The 22,492-nt window shown below is 47.8% G+C and overlaps 1 protein-coding gene across 1 annotated transcript in view; it reads left to right on the top strand.

Moving 5' to 3' along the window:
* Nucleotides 1–22,492, top strand: part of lamc3 (laminin, gamma 3) — a 110,699-nt gene that overhangs the window by 41,801 nt on the left and 46,406 nt on the right. The window contains exons 5-10 of the mRNA XM_034546962.1: nucleotides 2,200–2,388; nucleotides 2,950–3,067; nucleotides 7,549–7,647; nucleotides 9,827–9,963; nucleotides 10,409–10,528; nucleotides 20,542–20,734. Coding sequence (XP_034402853.1) covers nucleotides 2,200–2,388; nucleotides 2,950–3,067; nucleotides 7,549–7,647; nucleotides 9,827–9,963; nucleotides 10,409–10,528; nucleotides 20,542–20,734 — 856 coding nt within the window. The remainder of the gene's footprint in view (nucleotides 1–2,199; nucleotides 2,389–2,949; nucleotides 3,068–7,548; nucleotides 7,648–9,826; nucleotides 9,964–10,408; nucleotides 10,529–20,541; nucleotides 20,735–22,492) is intronic.

The raw sequence follows: 22,492 nt of genomic DNA, 5'->3' as shown, positions 1-22,492 counted from the left end.
ACCTCTATACCTCATCATCCACTACACCTCTATACCTCATCATCCACTACACCTCTATACCTCATCAACCACTACACCTCTATACCTCATCATCCACTACACCTCTATACCTCATCATCCACTACACCTCTATACCTCATCATCCACTACACCTCTATACCTCATCAACCACTACACCTCTATACCTCATCATCCACTACACCTCTATACCTCATCATCCACTACACCTCTATACCTCATCATCCACTACACCTCTATACCTCATCATCCACTACACCTCTATACCTCATCATCCACTACACCTCTATACCTCATCAACTACTACACCTCTATACCTCATCATCCACTACACCTCTATACCTCATCATCCACTACACATCTATAACTTGGTGGTCAACGGTCAAAGGTCAAGGTCACTGTGACCTTGTGAAACGTGTTTTTTGGCCATACCTCAATAATCATAAGTAATGACAGATGTCTCATAGGTTTACCATGATGAAGTTAGACGTGGATGTAAAGTGCCACTGGACAACAGTAGTTCTACTTCATAGCACAAAGACATCTTTAAACAAACATCTCATAACAGATTGAAGCTGACAAGTGTTACAGCACCAACACTTGGTGGAGGACGATACCACGAGCAAGTTGATAAAATAAGAGTTTTTGTGTGCTCTTAAAGGTACAGGAGATAGAGAAACAGTGTGTACGTCTGTGGTTGTTGTGTTGATTTCCTCTGCTCAACAACAGTGTGTACGTCTGTGGTTGTTGTGTTGATTTCCTCTGCTCAACAACAGTGTGTACGTCTGTGGTTGTTGTGTTGATTTCCTCTGCTCAACAACAGTGTGTACGTCTGTGGTTGTTGTTGTGTTGATTTCCTCTGCTCAACAACAGTGTGTACGTCTGTGGTTGTTGTTGTGTTGATTTCCTCTGCTCAACAACAGTGTGTACGTCTGTGGTTGTTGTGTTGATTTCCTCTGCTCAACAACAGTGTGTACGTCTGTGGTTGTTGTGTTGATTTCCTCTGCTCAACAACAGTGTGTACGTCTGTGGTTGTTGTTGTGTTGATTTCCTCTGCTCAACAACAGTGTGTACGTCTGTGGTTGTTGTTGTGTTGATTTCCTCTGCTCAACAACAGTGTGTACGTCTGTGGTTGCTGTTGTGTGACAATGGGAGGGATCTGGTTTATGAAAGGAGTGAAGACCACCGAGCATCCCTGTTGTTGTTGTTGTTGTTGTTGTTGTTGTTGTTGTTGTTGTTGGTGTTACATGTGTTCTGCTCTACATGATCGCTTCAGGGTTTATTTGAGGTGCATATGTTGTTTCTTTACATGTTGTTTACATGCGTATGTTGTTATGTCCCCAACAAACTGGTGTCTGGTTTAACCAATTAAACATTATTGAGATCCAAATGAAACATAGAAATCTTTATTAAATCTTCATTAAAACCTTTTACAGGGTTTTTTCACCACAAAGCCAAAGCTGATATATTTGAACAGGTACATATGAGTATATATGAACAGGTACATATGAACAGGTACATATGAGTATATATGAACAGGTACATATGAACAGGTACATATGAGTATATATGAACAGGTACATATGAACAGGTACATATGAGTATATATGAACAGGTACATATGAACAGGTACATATGAGTATATATGAACAGGTACATATGAACGGGTACATATATGAACAGGTACATATGAGTATATATGAACAGGTACATATGAGTATATATGAACAGGTACATATGAACAGGTACATATGAGTATATATGAACAGGTACATATGAACAGGAGGGAATATTCATATGGTTTATTGCAGCCACAACAGAGAGCTTGATTGATGATAAAATGGCCCTGAACCCCCTCAGGGTGAACTGAGGAGGGCTGTGATGCTGTGATGCTGCTATCAGCTCTGTGTAAACATGCATTACTGGTATCTAAGTGCCCCCTGACAACCGATTGGCTCCTCATTAGGCTGGTGTGAAATGAGATTAGCAGCCAGCCTCTGAATTATGATCCAATCCTCATAACAACTCATAATCTCTCACACACATATCCGTCTCTTTCTGCATCCATTCCCGTCTTCTCTCTTGTCACCTTGTTGCCTCCCTCGCCCACTTCTCCTCCCTGTGACTCCTCTTCTCACCTCTCTCTCTCTCTCTCTCTCTCTCTCTCTCTCTCACCCACAGAGTGCAACTGCAGCGGGCGGTCAGAGGAGTGTGAGTTCGACATGGAGCAGTACCGCAGCACCGGCAGTGGGGGGCGCTGTGTGAGCTGCAGAGACCACACCGCCGGGCCCCATTGTGAGCGCTGCAGGGAGAACCACCACAGGGGGTCTGCGGAGGAGCCCTGCCGGCCATGCAACTGCAACGTCAACGGTGAGCTGCAGACACAACACCCAATAATAACCTAACCCCCCTATTATAATCCATACAAATATCATTACTCACTCTTTTTGTTTTCTCTGGCATGAGAAAATGTAATTATGGTGAGACTGGAATGCTGCGTTAGCACAATTAGGCCCATAAGCAAGCTGAATATTACACTAACCCATCACGACTCAACTAGGCTTTCTGCTTCATGTGGACACTCGTTACATAAATCCATGAGGTTGTGAATTGATCAATTGATGCTCCATCAGGGTACGGAGAGATGAACCAGGACAAAACATCAGCGATCTGCTCCTCCACATGTCAGATGATTGCTCAGAGTTTATATATATAATATATGTCCTGGATGTCAGATGAGTCGTTATATTGATCAGAGGTTGTCTCGTGTCCACAGCACCCAGCTGGTCTCTTCTCTCCATTAACTAAAGTCAGCTGCAGAATTCAATAAGAAGTCTTCAGTCTCCGTGACTCATCGATCCCTTTCATGTAATTTATGGATTATGAGGTGCTTTCCTCGTCCCCCCCCCCCCCCCCCCCCCCCCCCCCCAGGTTCAGTGGGGCTGCAGTGCGATGCAGGAGGAAGGTGTGTGTGTCGTGTCGGCGTGACGGGGGAGACGTGTGACACGTGTCGGGCCGGATTCCACTCGCTCGGCCACGGCGGCTGCAGGTGAGCAGCATGCAGACAGCCTGAAGACACACACACACACACACACACACACTGATGTCACACACACACACTGATGTCACACACACACTGATGTCACACACACACACACACACTGATGTCACACACACACACTGATGTCACACTGATGTCACACACACACACTGATGGCACACACTGATGTCACACACACACACACACACTGATGTTACACACTGATGTCACACACACACACACACTGATGTTACACACTGATGTCACACACACACACACACACTGATGTTACACACTGATGTCACACACACACACACACACACACTGATGTTACACACTGATGTCACACACACACACACACACACACTGATGTTACACACTGATGTCACACACACACACACACACACACACACACTGATGTTACACTCTGATGTCACACACACACACACACACACACACTTCGCAGTCATAGCGTTGAACTCCCCGAGCCATCAAGAGGCTCCTCGTTTCTCTCGTTTCTCTCGTTTCTCTCGTTTCTCTCGTTGACAGCGCTGTGAATTCGGGAGCTTCTTATCAGCGGCGACCAGGATGTTCCGTACGCTATCAAACTGCTCAAAGCATCCCATAATAACATCATGTTCTGCATGCAGACATGAACTCATGAAGCACAAGAAAAGGCTGCTTTCAATTTAAATCAAGATTTCTGCAAATCATCATGCTCACACCATCTGACCATCCTTATGTTTCCATACTGCATTTTGTGAAGCACACGTACTTTTATTATTATATATAATAAAATATATATATATATTATTTTATTTTTGTTAAAGAACCAGTGTGTCGCATTTAGAGGGATCTTTTTGGAAGAAATACAATATGAATACGTATAATACCTGACAATAAGTGTGTTTTTGTTACTTTAGACAAAGTGTAGAAAAGGCCCTTCACAGCCACCGTAGTTCTCCCGTACGCTTAAACACATCCAGAGAAGTTTCCGTTAGCTGGAGACGGAAACGGGGCAGAGATTAATTATTGGACTTGTATTCAACAAGTGGCCTGAAACATGACTCCAAATGAAGGCTGCTGTTTAACGTCTGCAGGACGTATTAATATGTCAGCGTTTACAGCCCAAAGCAGTCGGCTGTCGGAGGTTTAAGAAATAAGTCATTTAAAGGACAATGAAAACATTTTCAATACGATGGTCATAGATTACTCTTGTCATGCATCCCTCCTCCTGCCAACGGTGCACCGGGAGAAAAAGGGACCCCTAAGAACCAAGCCTGAGACCGTGTGGTCTCCTCCACCTGTTGCCATGGCGACCGGATCGAGCCCGGCTGCCTGCAGAAACTTCAGAGAAACATTTCAGCCGCGGCCGAACCCCCCGAGGACGAACGTAGCCTCAGAACCTGCTTCTCTTCAAAGACAGGGGAGTGCACGAGGTTAGTGCACGGGGCTTTAGTGAGGGGAGGGGAGTGCACGAGGTTAGTGCACGGGGCTTTAGTGAGGGCAGGGGAGTGCACAAGGTTAGTGCACGGGGGCTTTAGTGAGGGGAGGGGAGTGCACGAGGTTAGTGCACAAGGCTTTAGTGAGGGGAGGGGAGTGCACGAGGCTTTAGTGAGGGGAGGGGAGTGCACGAGGTTAGTGTACGGGGCTTTAGTGAGGGGAGGGGAGTGCACAAGGTTAGTGCACAAGGCTTTAGTGAGGGGAGGGGAGTGCACGAGGTTAGTGTACGGGGCTTTAGTGAGGGGAGGGGAGTGCACGAGGCTTTAGTGAGGGGAGGGGAGTGCACGAGGTTAGTGCACGAGGCTTTAGTGAGGGGAGGGGAGTGCACAAGGTTAGTGCACAAGGCTTTAGTGAGGGGAGGGGAGTGCACGAGGTTAGTGCACGGGGCTTTAGTGAGGGGAGGGGAGTGCACGAGGTTAGTGCACAAGGCTTTAGTGAGGGGAGGGGAGTGCACGAGGTTAGTGCACAAGGCTTTAGTGAGGGGAGGGGAGTGCACGAGGTTAGTGCACGGGGCTGTAGTGAGGGCAGGGGAGTGCACAAGGTTAGTGCACGGGGCTTTAGTGAGGGGAGGGGAGTGCACGAGGTTAGTGCACGGGGCTTTAGTGAGGGGAGGGGAGTGCACGAGGTTAGTGCACAAGGCTTTAGTGAGGGGAGGGGAGTGCACGAGGTTAGTGCACAAGGCTTTAGTGAGGGGAGGGGAGTGCACGAGGTTAGTGTACGGGGCTTTAGTGAGGGGAGGGGAGTGCACGAGGCTTTAGTGAGGGGAGGGGAGTGCACGAGGTTAGTGCACGGGGCTTTAGTGAGGGGAGGGGAGTGCACGAGGGGAGTGCACAAGGCTTTAGTGAGGGGAGGGGAGTGCACGAGGGGAGTGCACAAGGCTTTAGTGAGGGGAGGGGAGTGCACGAGGTTAGTGCACGGGGCTTTAGTGAGGGGAGGGGAGTGCACGAGGGGAGTGCACGAGGCTTTAGTGAGGGGAGGGGAGTGCACGAGGGGAGTGCACAAGGCTTTAGTGAGGGGAGGGGAGTGCACGAGGGGAGTGCACAAGGCTTTAGTTAGGGGAGGGGAGTGCACGAGGGGAGTGCACGAGGCTTTAGTGAGGAGAGAGATATTTATTTATTTGTTTATTTATTTGTTTATTTTAGCGAGTCGTCAATATATGATTCTATTAATTTAAAGAAAATGCTGTTTGGAGACAAACTCTTCACCGATTGGTCACGGTGTGTTTTGATTGACAGCTGATCACTGGTTCTCTATCATTGAGGCCACGCCCCTAAGAACAAACACCAAAGTATATATTTCTTTATTTTGGATCTCTTCGTTGTTTAATTGATCGTAAGATGGGCAGCTTTCATCCGTAAGATGTGAGCCCGATTTACCCATGATGCTTTGCTTCATGATTCACTGACCCGCTGCATGCATTCTGATGACCTGAGAGCTTTCCTTCTAAGTATTCATGCATGTGAGCATGCATGTAATATATGTGATGGTGCATGTGTTCATATTATGTATATATATATATATATATATATATATGTGTTATGTATTCATATTGATACCAATGGCTGCTTGGTGTTGACGTTGTTGCACAACATCACGAGGACGTAGTCCTCCTTCTTGTGACTGAACTACGGGCGTGGAAATTAAAGTGATGACTCACAGCAGAGCTAAAGTCAGGTTTCCAGGTCGCCATCATTGGCCACCACTTCATAGCCTGGGCATAAATACAATAATAACAATAACAACATGAATACATGTTGTTATTGTTGGATTAGTGACATTAGTGCAAAGACTTCTGTTTAAGACACTAAACAGACTGAGCTGGATCTTATTAGCTGGGATCCAGATAAATCCTGCACGCACACACACGCACACACACACACGCACACACACACACGCACACGCACACGCACACACACACACACACACGCACACACGCACACACACGCATACACACACACACACACACGCACACATGCACACGCACACACACACGCACGCACACACACACGCACACACACACGCACGCACACACACGCGCACACACACGCGCACGCACACACACACGCACACACACGCGCACACACGCGCGCGTCTTCAAGAAAAGTGTTCATTGTTCTGCTTTCATGAACAACATATTGTTCTCGTCCAGTTGAGAACTACCGATAAGTTCTCCAAGCTGAACGTTCCCAACGAGCTGCAGACCTCCAGGTTGATCTACAAACTGTCAGCGTGCTGCGTATGAGGTCATAAATAGAACATGAGACCAAAGTAAATATTAGGCAGGTGTAAAAAACACAACTTCAAATGAATGCTAATGTTGCTTCATATCTGGAGGAAGCTGCAGCCCGGATGTGCAGCAGCTTATGGTTATAATATTCAGTTAATGGAGGTTTAGAGGGAGGCTCTTCTGAATATATAAAGATTTGGCAATAACAAATTCATAAATTACAAGTGAACAATAATTTTACAACTGACTTTGGGTTTGGATTATCCTCACTGACATAATGACACACACACACACACACACACACACACTGTTCTGTGGTTCAAGCAGCACAATCCGAGGTGTGAATTATTCAGACCGCTGAAGCAGAGACGAGTGGAGCCGGCTCGCCTCGGGATAATTGAATTATTTGTAATAGCGCCTCATTAACAAAAATAGATTAAATGTTACGGTTTCAAACCATCGATCAATGAAGGCGATCAGACGCATGTCGGGGTCACCCAGGTCACCGCTGACCCCCCGCACCGCCTTCGTAACGAGAGCAGCGGAGACAAAAACACACTCACAAGAGGAGGACGAGTTATCCTGGAGGGCCAGGGTCGAGGCCCAAGACAAGCACCCATGCTGTTGAGCAAGGCACCCCGCTGTGTGGCGGGTAGCTGACCATCTGTGATGTGGAAAGAGAGAATAATCTTCTAAATGGTTGGTGTGTTCGGTGCCGTGGGTTCGATTCCTTCACCTGTGCGTCGCTTGTTGCCCGTAGGCCGTGTGACTGTGACCCCGGGGGGAGCGTGGACGACTGCTCTCCTGTGGATGGAGGCTGTCGCTGTAAGCCCAACGTGGAGGGGCAGAGCTGCGACAGGTACGTGCACACGCCCACGGTTACCGAGGCAACGGCTGAAGTCCTCCACAGTGCAGCTGTACACCCGACTAGCCGTCCGCTCATGTACAGAATGTACTGTTTGTAATAATGTCTGAACATTGTCACTCCTAGATCTGACAGTAGTGGGAGGAGGGAAATATATATATTTATGCAATATTTTCCTTCAGTACACTAAAAGGTTAATAATCTGTCTAAACATGTCTCCATGTTTTATTTGAACATGACTGTTACAACATGTCAATAACCCGCTCTGAACCAATAACCTCACCGTGACATTAGCAACACACACAAGCCCCAAACTACTGAAACACTCTGTGGACTTTGTTTGTGCTGGTGTTCCTGTCATGTGACATGTGGAGTGACTGGTGTTCCTGTCATGTGACATGTGGAGTGGCTGGTGTTCCTGTCATATGGAGTGGCTGGTGTTCCTGTCATGTGGAGTGGCTGGTGTTCCTGTCATGTGACATGTGGAGTGGCTGGTGTTCCTGTCATGTGACATGTGGAGTGGCTGGTGTTCCTGTCATATGGAGTGGCTGGTGTTCCTGTCATGTGGAGTGGCTGGTGTTCCTGTCATGTGACATATGGAGTGGCTGGTGTTCCTGTCATGTGACATATGGAGTGGCTGGTGTTCCTGTCATGTGACATGTGACATATGGAGTGGCTGGTGTTCCTGTCATGTGGAGTGGCTGGTGTTCCTGTCATGTGACATGTGGAGTGGCTGGTGTTCCTGTCATGTGACATATGGAGTGGCTGGTGTTCCTGTCATGTGGAGTGGCTGGTGTTCCTGTCATGTGACATGTGGAGTGGCTGGTGTTCCTGTCATGTGACATGTGGAGTGGCTGGTGTTCCTGTCATATGGAGTGGCTGGTGTTCCTGTCATGTGGAGTGGCTGGTGTTCCTGTCATGTGACATATGGAGTGGCTGGTGTTCCTGTCATGTGGAGTGGCTGGTGTTCCTGTCATGTGACATGTGGAGTGGCTGGTGTTCCTGTCATATGGAGTGGCTGGTGTTCCTGTCATGTGGAGTGGCTGGTGTTCCTGTCATGTGACATATGGAGTGGCTGGTGTTCCTGTCATGTGACATATGGAGTGGCTGGTGTTCCTGTCATGTGACATGTGACATATGGAGTGGCTGGTGTTCCTGTCATGTGGAGTGGCTGGTGTTCCTGTCATGTGACATGTGGAGTGGCTGGTGTTCCTGTCATGTGACATATGGAGTGGCTGGTGTTCCTGTCATGTGGAGTGGCTGGTGTTCCTGTCATGTGACATGTGGAGTGGCTGGTGTTCCTGTCATGTGGAGTGGCTGGTGTTCCTGTCATGTGACATATGGAGTGACTGGTGTTCCTGTCATGTGGAGTGGCTGGTGTTCCTGTCATGTGACATATGGAGTGACTGGTGTTCCTGTCATGTGGAGTCGCTGGTGTTCCTGTCATGTGACATGTGGAGTGGCTGGTGTTCCTGTCATGTGGAGTGGCTGGTGTTCCTGTCATGTGGAGTGGCTGGTGTTCCTGTCATGTGACATGTGGAGTGGCTGGTGTTCCTGTCATGTGACATGTGGAGTGGCTGGTGTTCCTGTCATGTGACATGTGGAGTGGCTGGTGTTCCTGTCATGTGGAGTGGCTGGTGTTCCTGTCATGTGGAGTGGCTGGTGTTCCTGTCATGTGACATGTGGAGTGGCTGGTGTTCCTGTCATGTGGAGTGGCTGGTGTTCCTGTCATGTGACATGTGGAGTGGCTGGTGTTCCTGTCATGTGACATGTGGAGTGGCTGGTGTTCCTGTCATGTGGAGTGGCTGGTGTTCCTGTCATGTGACATGTGGAGTGGCTGGTGTTCCTGTCATGTGGAGTGGCTGGTGTTCCTGTCATGTGGAGTGGCTGGTGTTCCTGTCATGTGACATGTGGAGTGGCTGGTGTTCCTGCCCCCCCTCCCTGTATGCCAGCTATAGTCTGGAGGTCATTGCCTCTCCACTCAGGTGCTCTTCCTCCTTAACTCTGCAGCCTCAACCAGCACAGCCGACTGCACTGAGAACAACCTGAAGAGATGAGTGAGAATAACATGTGGGGAATAGCTGCAACGAGGCGCGTGTGCAGCATGTCAATGTTAATTACTTTTTAATGCATGAGGGTACGTGTGTGTGTGTGTGTCTGTGTGTGACTACAGATGCAAGCCAGGTTTTTTCGACCTACAACGAGTGAACCCGGCCGGATGCCAAGCGTGTTTCTGCTTCGGCCACTCGCTGGCCTGCTCCTCGTCCAATCAGCACACTGCTGTCGGCATCACTTCTGACTTCATCGAAGGTATCGCTAACGAGCTCCTCTTGTTCCTGTGGGGTGTCGTGGTTACCAAGCTAAAACGAACCAGAGCAACCATGCGTTTTATTGTGTGTTTTATTTATCAGCGACTTTCTTTCTGCGCATCCACTTACAACTAATTACTAAATCAATTTGACAACATATCTTTATGCAGCATAACTAAACAAAGAAGAAAACACATCGAAGAAAAGGAAAGCGTTGATTCATATATTATTGTACACAATCTCCAACGTGTTTTGCTTGTATATGCAGCTTGTGTGTGTGTGTGTGTGTGTGTGTTGATGCCTCGGGCCACTGTGTACTGTTGTTGTTGTTGTTCTTTCTCACAGATAGAATAAAACTAATAGGAACATAATCTGATCTCTGCTAAGAACTCAAATGTTTAAACTCTTGGCGAGCGTGTAGCATATCTCTGATTCATGTCTTTCAGATCAGGACGGCTGGCTGGGAGAGTTCTCCGGGGGGCAGGAGTACCCCCTGCTGTGGAAGGAAGGGGAAGTCTTCCTGCTTCCTCTCACCGAGGAAGACATCGGCTTCTACAAAGCCCCCGGTGAGTTCCTCCGTGAAGACAGATCACTGCCTCAGGCCCGGTCAACAGGAAGCAGCTTTAGTGTTGTTGACATTCACGATATTGGGTCATAAATCCTCCAGTTGTTGCTCTTCTAGCGAATATGTAAATGATATTAGTGTTGCTGGAGCATTTGTAATAGCCATAGCTGGTTCCTGTTGTTCCTCAGGGAGATTAATCAGGTTCTCTGGCAGCGGGGCGGCCGCAGTTATTCTGACACCGTTTCCTCCACTCCGCTATCAGAGCCATTAGAAGATAAGGGACTAAGCTGGCCCGGCTACAGGACTTAGGGCCCGTTTCCATCAGCCGGCAGCACAGGCCTGATGGAATTGGATGTCTTGGCCGCGCTGGAGAAGCAACAAAGTGAAAATTGGCTTTGGCTCCTTCTTGTCTCCGCTAAGTCGGTTCCAGGCATCAATGCACAGCCCCCTCCAGCCGCCACGCGGTCCAGCGCCAAAAGGAGAGCAGCCGCAATCCCATTAACTCCGCATCCCGGAGGTTTAATGCCCAAAACGGGCGATCACAGAGAACGACTCCATTTAGAGGCGTCTTTTTTTAGAGAAGATGAAGCGCTTACAGCGAGACGCGACAAAGCCTGGTGGTCAGGAGTAACGTCCTTATGAGGACGCTCATGATGTCCTTATGAGGACGCTCATGATGTCCTTATGATGTCCTTATGAGGACGCTCATGTTGTCCTTATGAGGACGCTCATGATGTCCTCATGATGTCCTTATGAGGACGCTCATGATGTCCTTATGATGTCCTTATGAGGACGCTCATGTTGTCCTTATGAGGACGCTCATGATGTCCTCATGATGTCCTTATGAGGACGCTCATGATGTCCTTATGAGGACGCTCATGTCGTCCTTATGAGGACGCTCATGTCGTCCTTATGAGGACGCTCATGATGTCCTTATGAGGATGCTCATGATGTCCTTATGAGGACGCTCATGATGTCCTCATGATGTCCTTATGAGGACGCTCATGATGTCCTTATGAGGACGCTCATGTCGTCCTTATGAGGACGCTCATGATGTCCTTATGAGGACGCTCATGATGTCCTTATGAGGACGCTCATGATGTCCTCATGATGTCCTTATGAGGACGCTCATGATGTCCTTATGAGGACGCTCATGATGGCCTTGTGAGGACGCTCATGTTGTCCTTATGAGGACGCTCATGATGTCCTTATGAGGACGCTCATGATGTCCTTATGAGGACGCTCATGATGTCCTCATGATGTCCTTATGAGGACGCTCATGATGTCCTTATGAGGACGCTCATGTCGTCCTTATGAGGACGCTCATGTCGTCCTTATGAGGACGCTCATGTTGTCCTTATTAGGATGCTCATGATGTCCTTATGAGGACGCTCATGATGTCCTTATGATGTCCTTATGAGGACGCTCATGTTGTCCTTATGAGGACGCTCATGATGTCCTTATGATGTCCTTATGAGGACGCTCATGTTGTCCTTATGAGGACGCTCATGATGTCCTTGTGAGGACGCTCATGTTGTCCTTATGAGGACGCTCATGATGTCCTTATGAGGACGCTCATGATGTCCTTATGAGGACGCTCATGTTGTCCTCATGAGGACGCTCATGATGTCCTCATGAGGACGCTCATGATGTCCTCATGAGGACGCTCATGTTGTCCTCATGAGGACGCTCATGATGTCCTCATGAGGACGCTCATGATGTCCTCATGAGGACGCTCATGTTGTCCTCATGAGGACGCTCATGATGTCCTTGTGAGGACGCTCATGATGTCCTTATGAGGACGCTCATGATGTCCTCATGAGGACGCTCATGTTGTCCTCATGAGGACGCTCATGTTGTCCTTATGAGGACGCTCATGTTGTCCTTATGAGGACGCTCATGTTGTCCTTATGAGGACGCTCATGTTGTCCTCATGAGGACGCTCATGATGTCCTTATGAGGACGCTCATGATGTCCTCATGAGGACGCTCATGTTGTCCTCATGAGGACGCTCATGTTGTCCTTATGAGGACGCTCATGTTGTCCTTATGAGGACGCTCATGTTGTCCTTATGAGGACGCTCATGTTGTCCTCATGAGGACGCTCATGATGTCCTCATGAGGACGCTCATGATGTCCTCATGAGGACGCTCATGTTGTCCTCATGAGGACGCTCATGATGTCCTTATGAGGACGCTCATGATGTCCTTATGAGGACGCTCATGATGTCCTCATGAGGACGCTCATGATGTCCTCATGATGTCCTCATGAGGACGCTCATGTTGTCCTTATGAGGACGCTCATGATGTCCTTATGAGGACGCTCATGATGTCCTTATGAGGACGCTCATGTCGTCCTTATGAGGTTGCTCATGTTGTCCTTATGAGGACGCTCATGTTGTCCTTATGAGGATGCTCATGTTGTCCTTATGAGGACGCTCATGTTGTCCTTATGAGGACGCTCATGATGTCCTTATGAGGACGCTCATGTTGTCCTTATGAGGAGGCTCATGATGTCCTTGTGAGGATGCTCATGATGTCCTTATGAGGACGCTCATGTTGTCCTTATGAGGACGCTCATGATGTCCTAATGAGGACGCTCATGTTGTCCTTATGAGGACGCTCATGATGTCCTTATGAGGACGCTCATGTTGTCCTTATGAGGATGCTCATGATGTCCTTATGAGGACGCTCATGTTGTCCTTATGAGGACGCTCATGTCGTCCTTATGAGGACGCTGATGTTGTCCTTATGAGGACGCTCATGTTGTCCTTATGAGGACGCTCATGTTGTCCTTATGAGGACGCTCATGTTGTCCTTGTGAGGACGCTCATGTTGTCCTTATGAGGACGCTCATGATGTCCTTATGAGGACGCTCATGTTGTCCTTATGAGGACGCTCATGATGTCCTTGTGAGGACGCTCATGTTGTCCTTATGAGGACGCTCATGTTGTCCTTATGAGGACGCTCATGATGTCCTTATGAGGACGCTCATGTTGTCCTCATGAGGACGCTCATGATGTCCTCATGAGGACGCTCATGATGTCCTCATGAGGACGCTAATGATGTCCTCATGAGGACGCTCATGTTGTCCTCATGAGGACGCTCATGATGTCCTCATGAGGACGCTCATGATGTCCTCATGAGGACGCTCATGTTGTCCTCATGAGGACAACATGAGGACGCTCATGTTGTCCTTATGAGGACGCTCATGTCGTCCTTATGAGGACGCTCATGATGTCCTCATGATGTCCTCATGAGGACGCTCATGTTGTCCTTATGAGGACGCTCATGATGTCCTTATGAGGACGCTCATGATGTCCTTATGAGGACGCTCATGTCGTCCTTATGAGGTTGCTCATGTTGTCCTTATGAGGACGCTCATGTTGTCCTTATGAGGATGCTCATGTTGTCCTTATGAGGACGCTCATGTTGTCCTTATGAGGACGCTCATGATGTCCTTATGAGGACGCTCATGTTGTCCTTATGAGGATGCTCATGATGTCCTTGTGAGGATGCTCATGATGTCCTTATGAGGACGCTCATGTTGTCCTTATGAGGACGCTCATGATGTCCTAATGAGGACGCTCATGTTGTCCTTATGAGGACGCTCATGATGTCCTTATGAGGACGCTCATGTTGTCCTTATGAGGATGCTCATGATGTCCTTATGAGGACGCTCATGTTGTCCTTATGAGGACGCTCATGTCGTCCTTATGAGGACGCTGATGTTGTCCTTATGAGGACGCTCATGTTGTCCTTATGAGGACGCTCATGTTGTCCTTATGAGGACGCTCATGATGGCCTTGTGAGGACGCTCATGTTGTCCTTATGAGGACGCTCATGATGTCCTTATGAGGACGCTCATGTTGTCCTTATGAGGACGCTCATGATGTCCTTGTGAGGACGCTCATGTTGTCCTTATGAGGACGCTCATGTTGTCCTTATGAGGACGCTCATGTCGTCCTTATGAGGACGCTGATGTTGTCCTTATGAGGACGCTCATGTTGTCCTTATGAGGACGCTCATGTTGTCCTTATGAGGACGCTCATGATGTCCTTGTGTGGACGCTCATGTTGTCCTTATGAGGACGCTCATGATGTCCTTATGATGTCCTTATGAGGACGCTCATGTTGTCCTTATGAGGACGCTGATGTTGTCCTTATGAGGACGCTCATGTTGTCCTTATGAGGACGCTCATGATGTCCTTGTGAGGACGCTCATGTTGTCCTTATGAGGACGCTCATGATGTCCTTATGATGTCCTTATGAGGACGCTCATGTTGTCCTTATGAGGACGCTCATGTTGTCCTTATGAGGACGCTCATGATGTCCTTGTGAGGACGCTCATGTTGTCCTTATGAGGACGCTCATGATGTCCTTATGATGTCCTTATGCGGACGCTTATGTTGTCCTTATGAGGACGCTCATGTCGTCCTTATGAGGACGCTCATGTTGTCCTTATGAGGACGTTATGAGCGTCCGTAAGACATGTATGGTGTTTAAGTCTGATTGAGTGTGTGTGGTGTTTGTGTGTGTGTGTGTGTATATATATATATATATATATATATATATATATATATATATATATATATGTATATATATATATATATATATATATATATATATATATATATATATATAGAGAGAGAGAGAGAGAGAGAGAGAGAGAGAGAGAGAGAGAGATGTTTATATCTCTATATATAAAAAGATATAGATATGTGTAATTATAAATGTACATAGTAATAGTGTCTTTCAAAGCGTCTTTCTTCTTCACACGTCCATCGTGACGTCTCTGGAGGCCACAACTCACAGCTTAGTGGCCCGACTGGCCGAGAGCAGCTTTGTGGCAGCCTGCTTATCTGCTTCCTGCAGCGCTTGTTTATGTTGTTTCTCCACATAATAAATGCACAAATCTCTTGCTTCGCCATCCTTATTAATGATCTCATGTCCTCCCCCTTTTTGTTTATGTGTACATTTACTTTATAGATTATAGCAGAGTCTCTCTCCGCCACCGTCTCTGCTCTTTCAACTTTTAATTTGTATTCGTGCTGAAATCCCTCCACTGGAGATAATTCTGAGTGACAACGGCGCCTCGAAACATCACGCGAACGCAATGTCTGTGATTCCCGTGAACGTGCTCGTCTTGTTCTCCAGCTGTCACACAGGGGGACAGGACTCCATCAGAGGCTCTTCTTGTGGAGTTCTTGGAGACAACGGGAGCTTTGGGGATCCAGAAATACCAGCCGAGGCTGCAGAGGTCACAGATAGTCCCTCAGTAGGAGTTGTTGGACCAGACAGGGAGAGTTTGAGACCATGTAAAAGGAAGATGTTCTAGTGAACTCCAGTGACGATGAGGCACGTACACCTTCTTTCTTTCCTTTCTTCACCCCAAATGACCGACTCAGTCCGGATGTCACTGGTTGTTTCTTTTCCAGCGCATAAAAACACTCGACTTCTTTCCTTCCTTTCCCCACCAGTACACAACTTGTGAATGTGCATGTGGACACTCGGGGACTCGGTCCAGAGCCACTCGTCCTCCTGATTGGACATCTCCAGTCGCCCTCGGTGAACACTTGAGCGCAACTGCCAGGACGATCATGAAGAAGGTCTCTAAACAACTACTCCGTGCTGCTGGAGGCAGTCACTGTGGCTCTGTTGGCTGAGCTGAAGGGGAGATCATCTGACGGGAGTCCTTACAGCCATCTGGCGATGCTCACCCTCTTCATGTCTGCAGCACAGGCCGACCCGCTAAGCCCGGAGCAGCAGGGGGTCGTGGAGAAGGGAAAACAAAGAATTTAAATGAAGCCTCTGCTAGAAGGCACGAGAGCTGCTCTCACACGAGCCCCACCTGCACCCAGAATGCATGTGGACCGGGCCTCTCACCTGAAAACTAAGACAACAGGAGAGGGAACAAATGAGTGGAGCGATAGAAAGAGGAAGTAGAAAGAACACAAACGGGGGGTACTGAGACAGTAGCAGAGGGAAAGTAACCCAGAAGGTGAAGGAGTGCTTGGTGGTCAAGTAAAGGATGCTTTAACTCAGCTGTCTGACCACATGGAGCTGTGGAAGGGTTCCAGACGGCCTCACTCAGCCCAGTGTGAAGCCTTCCATTACGGCCTCCTCCTGGCTGCATCCCACTGCCCCCCATCGCTCTCTGAGAACCCTGAGAAGTCTGAGAACCCATCGCTCTCTGAGAACCCTGAGAAGTCTGAGAACCCATCGCTCTTTGAGAACCCTGAGAAGTCTGAGAACCCATCGCTCTTTGAGAACCCTGAGAAGTCTGAGAACCCATCGCTCTTTGAGAACCCTGAGAAGTCTGAGAACCCATCGCTCTTTGAGAACCCTGAGAAGTCTGAGAACCCATCGCTCTTTGAGAACCCTGAGAAGTCTGAGAACCCATCGCTCTTTGAGAACCCTGAGAAGTCTGAGAACCCATCGCTCTTTGAGAACCCTGAGAAGTCTGAGAACCCATCGCTCTTTGAGAACCCTGAGAAGTCTGAGAACCCATCGCTATCTGAGAACCCTGAGAAGTCTGAGAACCCATCGCTCTCTGAGAACCCTGCGTCTCCTGAGCACAATCTTTTCGGGCAGAGAGAATCAAACACTTGACCAATCACTGCTTCTCCTGCCAATTCCAAGGTTGGATCGGTTCTGGCTGAGGACCCTTGAGATGCTTCAGACCTTCTAGGTGTTCCAGGCGCTCCGTGCAGCACTTTGTTTGAGCGCTCTGAGGCCGTGAAGCCGTGAAGCTGTTCGCTCCAACAACGGCATCATAAACCTCCTGCACCCTCCTTCATGTCGGACCCCACAACGCCACCTCACGTTCCACGTGTGTCTGAGAGGGATCAGCTGACGGTCTCCTCGGGGCGTTCAATGTGTGCCTGTCTCCACAGCGTCTGGACCACCAGCTCATTGAGTTACATTATGATGTGTTCAAGCTCAATTCAGTACAAATGAGTATTGGTCAGAAGGTCAATTCTCGCTATCGTGATGCATTCAAATTTAATTAAATTTAAACTAGAATTTAATACATGTTTAAAACATTTTAAAACGTAGGGATTTCTTTTGCTTTAAGAAATAACTGGACATTTTGAGGAGCGCTCAAATGTTGCTTTGTTTTGTGCATGTAATGTGTTTATGTTACTCTGTAATGCTGTTCATCTGGTCACATGACATCTAGTGTTCATCTGGTCACATGACATCTAGTGTTCATCTGGTCACATGACATCTAGTGTTCATCTGGTCACATGACATCTATTGTTCATCTGGTCACATGACATCTATTGTTCATCTGGTCACATGACATCTATTGTTCATCCGGTCACATGACATCTATTGTCCATCTGGTCACATGACATCTAGTGTTCATCTGGTCACATGACATCTATTGTTCATCTGGTCACATGACATCTAGTGTTCATCTGGTCACATGACATCTAGTGTTCATCTGGTCACATGACATCTAGTGTTCATCTGGTCACATGACATCTAGTGTTCATCTGGTCACATGACATCTAGTGTTCATCCGGTCACATGACATCTATTGTACCTCTGGTCACATGACATCTAGTGTTCATCTGGTCACATGACATCTAGTGTTCATCCGGTCACATGACATCTAGTGTTCATCTGGTCACATGACATCTAGTGTTCATCTGGTCACATGACATCTAGTGTTCATCCGGTCACATGATATCTATTGTACCTCTGGTCACATGACATCTAGTGTTCATCTGGTCACATGACATCTATTGTACCTCTGGTCACATGACATCTAGTGTTCATCTGGTCACATGACATCTATTGTACCTCTGGTCACATGACATCTAGTGTTCATCTGGTCACATGACATCTAGTGTTCATCTGGTCACATGACATCTAGTGTTCATCTGGTCACATGACATCTATTGTTCATCTGGTCACATGACATCTAGTGTTCATCTGGTCACATGACATCTAGTGTTCATCTGGTCACATGACATCTAGTGTTCATCTGGTCACATGACATCTAGTGTTCATCTGGTCACATGACATCTAGTGTTCATCTGGTCACATGACATCTAGTGTTCATCCGGTCACATGACATCTAGTGTTCATCTGGTCACATGACATATATTGTTCATCTGGTCACATGACATCTAGTGTTCATCTGGTCACATGACATATATTGTACCTCTGGTCACATGACATCTATTGTCCATCTGGTCACATGACATCTAGTGTTCATCATAAGTTTTTCCTGATTCGATGTGAGGTCAAAGGTCAGGGATGTCGTATGTGTACAGATTGTAAAGCCCTCTGAGGGGAGGTTGTGATATTGGGCTATACCAAATAAACTGAATTGAATTGAATGTTACAAAAGAAACGTATATGTCCTCATATGCAGTTCATGTGCGGTGGTATTTAGATTTTATTTAAATACCATATTGTAATACTCTCCACTTTGTCAATGTGAGGTAGAATAATGAATATAAATCCAATGCGCAGACGGCAGATCACGCTTGCACATGATTAATCCTCTCATTGGTTTATGTGATAGAGATTCATTACTTGAATGCTCTGTTAGGGTTATGAGTAATTATGCTGTGGTTCCCCCTCACATAAGGAACCACAGCAGAACCATAACCACTCACAACCATAAGGGAGCACTTATGAAGAGTGTGAGCTCAGTCACACAACAGCATTACCGGCCTCATTGCCCACTGCTGTGCGCAGTATATATTTCCTATTAATCATTTCAGAAGTAATATCTGTTGACTTGTATTCTCTGTGAACACCAGTTTCCTGTATTACTCATTATTATAGTGCATCTCTTCCTAATATCGCTAATCGCCTCTTCTCTGCTGAGGCTTAATGCATCGATGATCATCTGTCGAGGGCAGCAAGTGCTTTATTTACTAAATGTATTATATATTACATCTAATAGAGAGTGTCCAGATCGTGTTCACATTTTATTAAAATGACCACAGGTGGATCGCACAAAAGGTGTGCTCTATGGAGCTCAGACAATACATAAATGGTATTATTATTATTATTATTATTATTATTAGGAGTATTGATCTATTAGAGGTCTGGTTTGTGTGTATATATATATATATATATATATTGATCCTGAAAGGACTCTTCAGACTGGTGGTTCTCAAGCTGCTCCTGATTGGCTGTGATGATCTATTTTCTATTGATTGACATGAACGATGGCTCCAGAAGCCTTTCCTCCCAGCTTGTGTTTCATTTCTTATAAATACTGAAGCTCTGATGGTAAATACAGACAGCGCCGCGTGCTGTGCCTCCTTCACGCGTCCTCTCATTAAAAAGGAATTGCTCAAAGTGACGGCTGGAAGGCAGCGGGTGTTTTACTCTCCGTAAGAATATGACAAAAGCTTTCTGAGTTTGCTTTGTTATTTGTGAAAGCTTGCAGCTTATTAGAGAGAACAGAGAGCCGGTAGCGTCGCTTGAGAGTGGAGCAGGTGCAGGCGCCAGGGGAGAAATCACTTTTATTTAAAGCCGGGGTAGACACAACCGAACCACACAGAACCAGACCAGGGTCCAGGACCGGCACCTGGGACCAGGACCGGCTCACCCGTTGGTTTGTGGGATACGGGTCGAAGCCTCGAGTTCAGCAAACTGTTCGGTTTTGTTCGTAAAACGCTGCATTTGGGCGACCAAAATGTTAGAATGGACTTTCATGAACACTGAAAAGGGTCAAAGTGTCGCACCGTTATGGTCTGTTTGACTCTAAATGTGACTTAATTTACCAAATACTGAGAAGTGGGCTCATGTTCTGATCAGACTTCTATACAACCAGAGGAGTCGCCCCCTGGTGGTCAGGAGAGAGAATGCAGCTTTAACACATGAAGCATAGACTTCTATACAAACACACTCACACACACACACACACACACACACACACAGGCTGAAAGAGGGGCAGATGATTTCTGAATAAGATGAAAACGTGCTGTGTGAGTCGGCTGCTGCTGACTCGGCTCTCTAACATCCTCCTCTGATCGCCCACAGAGAAGTTCCTGGGTCATCAAGTCTACAGCTACGGCCAGCTCCTCTCCATCACCTTCACCTCTGAGACCGCCGAGCTGCTCCCCGACCACGTCACCTTGCTCCTCCGGGGCTCCGGAGCCTCCCTCTCCGCTGACCTTTCACCCCGACCCGGGCTCGACCGTGACCTCGCGGCGCGGCGCTCCTTCGTTGTCAGGTAGTCAGGCGCCGTCAGTCTATGAGTGTGTGCTTCTTCTGCCTTCCTTTACTGTGAACTGGTGTCTCTCTGGAGAACCAAAGCGTGCGCATGAGGACGGATGTCGGGATGTTTGTTTTCCTCTGCAGCGACGCAGCTCCCGTTGCCTGACTTGTTCCTTGTTACAATATATATGGAGAGTCCGCCGAGTACAGAGCATCCAGGACGGCTGTCACGGATACGAACGTCGTGCTGAGCCAGCTCCCCCGTGCGCTCGCTGTCATGTACAAGTGCAGATGCATCCCATTTACATTTTATACATTTAGCAGATGGTCTCGAACAGAGTGATGTGAAATGTACACGAGTGGAATGACTCAAAGTCACCAAGAGTAGAAAATAGGTGGAGCGAAGGAGTCCAATTTACACTTAACTGACCCTAAAATGATGGTGGAATAGAGCGGAACAAAGGGGAACTAGTTCAAACCAGTCTGCAGTGACTAGGATCAGCACGCTAACATGCTGATCTTAGTTTAGCATGTTAGTGTGCTAGCCTTTTGCTAATTAATTAGCACTTAACACAAAGTCCAGCTGACACTGATGGGAGTGAATGTTAATGCATATATTTGAAGACATTAAGGGATCTAAATCTCATTTGACTCAAAACCACACATTTCAATCTTCTTGAGACTTTTGGATTCTGTATCAATTCATCAAAACAGATGTTGAAATGTCTTCAACGTGCCGCTGGCGCCGGTTTTAAAGTGAAAGGATCAGCTGAGCCTGTTTGGACTCTGGGGGACCGTGAAGGTCCGGACCGAATGTAACGGCAGATTGTTGTTGAGTTATTTCTTTCTGGACCAAAGTATTGAGCCCGTGGACCGAGCGGGCCTCCAGCTTCGGGCCTCCAGCTTCGGGCCTCGAGCCTCAAGCCTCTGGCCTCCAGCCTCTGGCCTCGGGCCTCCAGCCTCCATCCTCAGGCCTCCAGCCTCTGGCCTCGGGCCTCCAGCCTCCGGCCTCGGGCCTCCAGCCTCCGGCCTCGGGCCTCCAGCCTCCATCCTCGGGCCTCCAGCCTCTGGCCTCGGGCCTCCAGCCTCCATCCTCGGGCCTCCAGCCTCGGGCCTCCGGCCTCAGGCCTCCAGCCTCGGGCCTCCAGCCTCGGCCCTCCAGCCTCGGGCCTCCAGCCTCAGGCCTCCAGCCTCGGGCCTCCAGCCTCCAGCCTCAGGCCTCCAGCCTTGGGCCTCCAGCCTCGGGCCTCCAGCCTCGGGCCTCCAGCCTCAGGCCTCCAGCCTCCGGCCTCGGGCCTCCAGCCAAAACAGGGTTGTGTAAGAAAGACGGGATTCTTTATTTAAAGGTCAGACCACAAATACATAAATATAGGAACACTTCTCTGAAGCTTGTAGGAGTCCCATGTTTTGAGAGGTCACTCTGCTAGCATGCTGCAGGAGAGCTAAGTGGATTATGGGGACCGCATGCAGAGTGCCAGATTGAGTGTTGGTGGGTCCGTGGCCTAGAAGGACCGGTCTGTGGCCGGTGGCCTTTGCAGCCTGATATGCCGACACCGGGGATTCTGATTGGATGCAAGCGGCCAGCAGATGAATTATGATAGAACGCGTAGAACGTAGATTGTATTCTACAAAATATTCAAGTTGATTTATTGGACTTTTTTTATAGTGGGGTTCATATGAACATAATTCTGGTATTAATACCATTACCAGCTTGGTGAGTAATTAATTACTTCACATTTGACATAAACCTACATATGAGCAAAAAACAATAAAA

Source organism: Cyclopterus lumpus, chromosome 12, assembly GCF_009769545.1.
Source record: "Cyclopterus lumpus isolate fCycLum1 chromosome 12, fCycLum1.pri, whole genome shotgun sequence".
Taxonomy (NCBI): domain Eukaryota; kingdom Metazoa; phylum Chordata; class Actinopteri; order Perciformes; family Cyclopteridae; genus Cyclopterus; species Cyclopterus lumpus.
Note: the sequence above shows the minus strand (reverse complement) of the source record. Positions and strands in the feature narration are given on the sequence as shown.